General features: G+C 39.4%; 1 protein-coding gene across 1 annotated transcript in view; it reads left to right on the top strand.

The window, feature by feature from the left end:
- The first annotated feature begins 588 nt into the window (after positions 1-588).
- The window catches only part of LOC107568570 (uncharacterized protein C15orf41 homolog), a 59,846-nt gene continuing 54,348 nt past the window's right edge, over positions 589-6,086 (top strand). The window contains exons 1-3 of the mRNA XM_016254534.1: positions 589-653; positions 2,197-2,242; positions 4,430-4,494. Of these exons, the coding sequence (XP_016110020.1) occupies positions 4,436-4,494 (59 nt within the window). The 5' untranslated portion in view covers positions 589-653; positions 2,197-2,242; positions 4,430-4,435. The remainder of the gene's footprint in view (positions 654-2,196; positions 2,243-4,429; positions 4,495-6,086) is intronic.

Here is a 6,086-nt window from a genome sequence, read left to right as displayed (position 1 = left end):
TTTGCACTTATCTGCATGTGTAATTAGGCCAATTTGCATATGTAGCACATGAGGCACAAACACAAGCATTTTTGCTTTAGTGATAAATATTGACTTAAGGGGAAAATCTTCGAAAGAAGCGATTATCAGACGTTGCACACTCGGACCTCCGCTGCAGAGTTGTTCACATACTTCTATCTCCAGATGTTTACTGAAGTCGTGTCATGAAGCTCACTCACTGTAGTTTGCGCATTAACCTAAATTTACTCCTGCTAACCCTGGCAGACGTTCAGGGGCAATTCTGACGTTAAATGTTTCTCTCAAACGCCTTAAAACCATTAGGAATAAAATGAGCTGTGTCTCAGTCAGGCTTTTCCACGTATGGATCTGTGGCGAACGCTCATTATTATCAGAACATATGACGGTGCCGGCGCTCCATTAGCCAGGTGGCATTCATTAGGTTAATTGCTGCCATTTCTTCTTATTAATAGTTTGTGAAAGCAACACGCTTGGAAATGGTTCAGTCTTTGATTAAAGACTTTATCCAATGCTTTCATTTTCTTATTTTGTGGTGTGTTTGGACAGAAGTGGAGATTTGCTCCTGATAAAGCCGTGTTTGAATGTTTGACAAATGAATGTTGCACAGGTGAACTCCTGCTCATTCTGAATGGCCGGTGAGTTGTGAATCCAGACGAAGGTGCGCTCGTATTAATGCATCATGCGCGGCTGTCAGGAGGGTAATTATGGCCAGAGCGGCTGATTCCCAAAGCGCTCTTGTGTTTCCAGACCTTCTGTTTCATCGTGTTGGGAATGACGCGCTGGAGGCCATCAGCAGTACGCTCTTTATGACCTTCTAATGATGCTCTTTATTTGAACCTAGGGCTCCGTAAGGTAGCTATCTCTAGGAGAGTGATAAACGCTGAAACAATACTCGGCAGCGGGAAGGGATCAGAGTGAGTGTTAAATAGTGAGGGAGTGATATGAAACAGCTGGGTGCAATCAGTGTAAACAGGTGTGTGCAATTCGTGCTGAGTGCAATCAGTGCAATGCATGATGGGAAATGTAGTCCGGGGTGATGTGCAACAGTGTGTAGTGCGAGAGTCAATGAATTGGAAAGTTCATGGACCGGATTCGTGACATATATAACAAATACATGCATACACAGTATTAATGCAGCTTTAATCGCCTTTTTGGTGACTTCATGACTTAACTGATGACTGTGGCATTGCATGCTCGTAGTTTCTTTTGCGCTTTAATATGAAATGATACAGGGTACAGTCCTGCGTTAATTGCGTTAAATATTTTAAACTGAAAAAATGAATCGCCTGCGTTAACGCTCTTTTTGACAGCAGTAGTATTTAACGTTGATTGAGGACAGAAGAATTGAGGTGCTTCTTGTTTGTATTTGGTGCCGTTAATATTTGAAAAACTAGCGGCCAAATCAGAGCCATGTGGCGAAACCAACATGCGGAAGACAAATAACACGAATCAGGAAATAATATCATATAAAACAGGAATTGATAATGATGGTGAATCAGATGTCTGTATATTAGTGACATTTGAGCAGATTAGTTTCAGTCATCAGGGATATTTCATAGTTTGATCTGGATTTGATCTCCTCCAGGACTCAAGAGCTGAGCTGATGCCCTTCTGACAGTTCTGATCGGCATTAAACGATTATATCAGTCTCAAATCTATTTCATTAAACTCATGTTTTAAGAGAGAGAGGCGAGGAATATGGCTGGCTGCAGCTTTGATTTGAACCTGGACCTAAAATATCAGGCTAAAGTATGATTTTCAGGCCTGGACAGTCACCAAAATGAAGGAAAATAGACTTCATCTTAAACTATTTCACACAGCATTTGTGGAATTGTTTTATTTTCATTTTCTTTAAAATATTTTAATTTTATTATATATGTATAATATTTTTTACTCTTATATATATATTTTTTTATTATGAGCTCATGTTAAAAGTGTACTCAGATATAGCACAAATATACTACAAATCAAATATAGTGTGTGTATATATACAGTATATATAATTTTTTGTAAGTCTGCGCTTCACACGGATCATCTGTCCGGGGCGTTCATCTGGAACAGCTTTGCCGCACTAGTTTCCGTGTTCCTGGAGATTACAGGCTTTGAAGCAGTCCTCTCTCTTTGTCTGCATGCAATGCACTCTGGTAATTAACTTTGTCCTTCTTTTATTTGTTCCAGTCTTCCTCCGTCCACTCTTCTGAGCATCTTCTCCCAGGAGTACCAGGTTAGAAGTTTTCTTCCTTTGTGCGGCCTGACAGCTGCCTAATTGAATGATGAATGTCCCCTTATTTCTGTGTAATTGAACTGCCAACTCTCTGATTGGTTTGGAGGATTTCCCTCGCCTCACACACACACACACACACACACACACACTCACACACACTCACTCGTCTGCGTCTCGGTGGACCTCTGCCAACCCGGCCTCTCCATCTGTCTAATAACATCGAGCCGCTGCTTGTTTGCCGGACCTGTAATAAATTATGCTAAACCATTATTATTCTGACAATAATAATTTCCCAGTGCAGCGCGGCTCGGTGTGCTAAATGTTTGCTGACTCGCGCTGCCGCGGCTGCTTTGGGCGTCTGACAGCCGATGAAGATCGATGGCCGCTGCTGCGGTGGCAGACGACTGCAGGGGCACAAAATAGAGCCATTCATCATCCGGCCGACAGCCGTCACTCACTCGCTGTGTCTCGCAGAATTACTTTTGTAGTTTTTAAATAAGTTGTTTTTAAGCGCCGCTCTCGCTGTCCTCAGGTTAAGAAGCAGCTGAATTGCATTAGAAATGAAAGCCAGAGTGGTTGTAGTTTAGTAGAAGAGGAAATGAAAGCGCAGGGCCACCTGACCCCTCAGAGCCAGAGCGAACACTTCGACACAGCAATCTACATCTAATGCAGCGCACGAGAGTCATTTCAGATCACGCCAGCGGCTTACAGCACAACATAGGCATTATACTGGAAAATAACCTCACGACCGTTCAGAAGTCTGTTTTTCATGTTTCTGAAAGAGTCTCTTCTGCTCACCAGGGCTGCTTCATTTGATCAAAAATACAGTACAAATTGTGAAATATTATTACAGTTTAAAACAGCTGTTTTCTATGTGAATCTCTGTTAAACTGTAATGTATTTCTGTGATGCGCAGCTGTATTTTCAGCATCATTCCTCCAGTCTTCAGTGTCACATGATCTTCAGAAATCAGTATAATATGCTGATCTGCTGCTCGAGAAACATTTCTGATTATTATCAATGTTGAACACAGTTGTGCTGCACGATAGTTTTGTGGAAACGTGACACATTTTATTTTTCAGGATTCACAGATGAACAGAAAGTTCAGAAGAACAGCATTTATTTGAAATAGAAATTTAATGTAACATTATAAATGTCTTTACTGTCACTTTTGATCAATTTAATGCATCCTTGATGAATAAAAGTATTAACTTTTTGAGAAAAAAATGCAAACTTTTCAGTAGTAGTGTAAATAAAATTGCTTATTTTTTATTTTTGTGACTTGATGGACTCAAATCAAAATACCAGTTGTTTCATATCGAATGAATGAATCAGTCTGAATCAGTGTAAAAACAGATTCACATTATGAAACACTGAGTTCAAAACTAAAGACTCAAATCAGTCACATTAATATGATAAAACAGCTAGTTCTGATGTTCAGACGCATATCAGTTTGATCCCAGATCAGCGTCTCAAGTTATGAAACATATAAACTCTACTTTGTGCTTTGTCAAACAAACCCTCTGTAGTATAAAGTGCATCCTCATCTAGTTTAGTTCAGGTCCTGTTCTGTATTTTTGCATCACTCCATGTTTTTCTTTGCTCTCGCATGTAAATAACATCAAGTATTCCTGATATTTAGTAGTTGAAGCAAAGTCACACACACTATTTGTGTCCCTGCAGCACAAAAGCAGTGTTGAGTCGCTGGGGGATATTTGTAGCAATAGCCAACAATACATTGTATGGGTCACAATTATACATTTCTCTTTTATGCCAAAAATCATTAGGATATTAAGTAAAGATCATGTTCCATGAAGATATTTAGTAAATCTCCTACCATAAATATATCAAAACTTAATGTTTGATTAGTAATATGCGTTGCTAAGAACTTCATTTGGACAACTTTAAAGATGATTTTCTCAATATTTAGATTTTTTTGCACCCTCAGATTCCAGATTTTCAAATAGGTGTATTTCAGCCAAATATTGTCCTATCATAACAAATCTTTCAGATGATGTATAAATCTCAATTGTGAAAAATTTACCTTTGTGACTGGTTTTTGTGCTCCAGGGTCACATATACAGTCCAACACAATGACTGATTCATAAACGCTGTGATATGTTTCATAAGCCAGATATAAAGGTTTCATTGGTTTAAGGTCCTGCTCCGATGTGCTGTTTGTTTCAGAAGAGGATGAAGCGCAGCATGGTGAGACATCACGCTCCTGATGTGGTCAAGGCATATTATCAGAGGTAAGAAACGCCTCACGCGTCAGCTCCAGCCCTCCACACATCACACGCTTCACCTTGACATGTCATCTTAAAAACGAGAACATCAGACAGCAGAATGCAGTGCGTAATGACCTCAGCTGATCCAGACATCTACTCTTAAATATTCATGAAAATGTGTCTTCAGCTCATTCACAATACTTCAAAACCCATAAAAATCACTAATGCCAACAATTACTCATTAAACCAGTTGACAGTGAAACAAAGCATCTCCTGTCGCTCTGTGTGCGCCTTCTGTGTTTGTCAAATACATCAGTAAGTCTTTCACTGTCCTTGCTTATTATGACTATTTTTCACATGTTGAAATAATAGTGCAGTGATAAAAAAATGTAATGATCAAACCGCATTTGAGCTGCATTTTTGTCTAGATCAGAGATGCTCAAACCAGGGCTCGCGGGCCAAACCTGTCCCGTAATAAACTTTGATTTAACCCGCCATGCCAAAACACAAAAAAATTAAAATAAATTTAAAATAAAAGAGAGAGAGGAGAAAAAAAAGAAAAAGAAAACATGCCATTGAAGCATATCTTCAATTATTATTTATATTTTTGTTTTGATATTTTTATTTTATTTTTGCATTGAAATAAACAATATTATTTAATTTTAATTAAAAATTATATTTAAAGAAATATAAAAAAATATGTGTTTAATTTTTGTTTAATTATTTAATTTTAATATATATATATATATATATATATATATATATATATATATATTATATTATATAATTGGATATAATGCCAAAGTAAATTTTGACACACAACCCTCAATCAGGTTTGATTTTTGGCCCTTCGTATTAAACATTGCAGCTCTGCTCATTCTGAACATTGACCAGGTGCATCCTTGGATGCTTTAAACACTGATGATGCTTCCCCTTCACTATCTGCTACAACTCCCTCATTTAGATGGAGATATATATATATATATATATATATATATAAATCAATAATCTAAATAACGGTTTATAACTGTTGATTTTAGTAATTAAAGACACAATATGTAATTTTTGCCACTAGAGGGCGCATTTTCAAAACAAACAAAGAGACAAAGGCGTAGTTTGATGACGAGTGACTGAGAGTGGAATCATGGGAGTTGTGGTCTTCATCCGCACAGCCGATGCAATCCGACGGGACTCCGGTCGTGCGTATGTGGGGTAAAGCAGCGGAGCTTTTATTATGCCACAGTAGAGCGCTTCCGCTGCTTCCGGTCCTGCGTATGTGGGGTAAAGCAGCGGGGCTTTTATTATGCCACAGTCGAGCGCTTCCGCTGCTTCCGGTCCTGCGTGTGTGGGGTAAAGCAGCGGGGCTTTTATTATGTCACAGTCGACCGCTTCCGCTGCTTCTGGTCGTGCGTATGTGGGGTAAAGCAGCGGGGCTTTTATTATGCCACAGTCGAGCGCTTCCGCTGCTTCCGGTCCTGCGTGTGTGGGGTAAAGCAGCGGGGCTTTTATTATGTCACAGTCGACCGCTTCCGCTGCTTCTGGTCGTGCGTATGTGGGGTAAAGCAGCGGGGCTTTTATTATGCCACAGTCGAGCGCTTCCGCTGCTTCCGGTCGTG

Source organism: Sinocyclocheilus grahami, unplaced genomic scaffold (genome assembly GCF_001515645.1).
Source record: "Sinocyclocheilus grahami isolate Dianchi unplaced genomic scaffold, SAMN03320097.WGS_v1.1 scaffold1258.1, whole genome shotgun sequence".
Lineage (NCBI taxonomy): Eukaryota > Metazoa > Chordata > Actinopteri > Cypriniformes > Cyprinidae > Sinocyclocheilus > Sinocyclocheilus grahami.
This window is presented reverse-complemented; position numbering and strand designations above follow the sequence as displayed.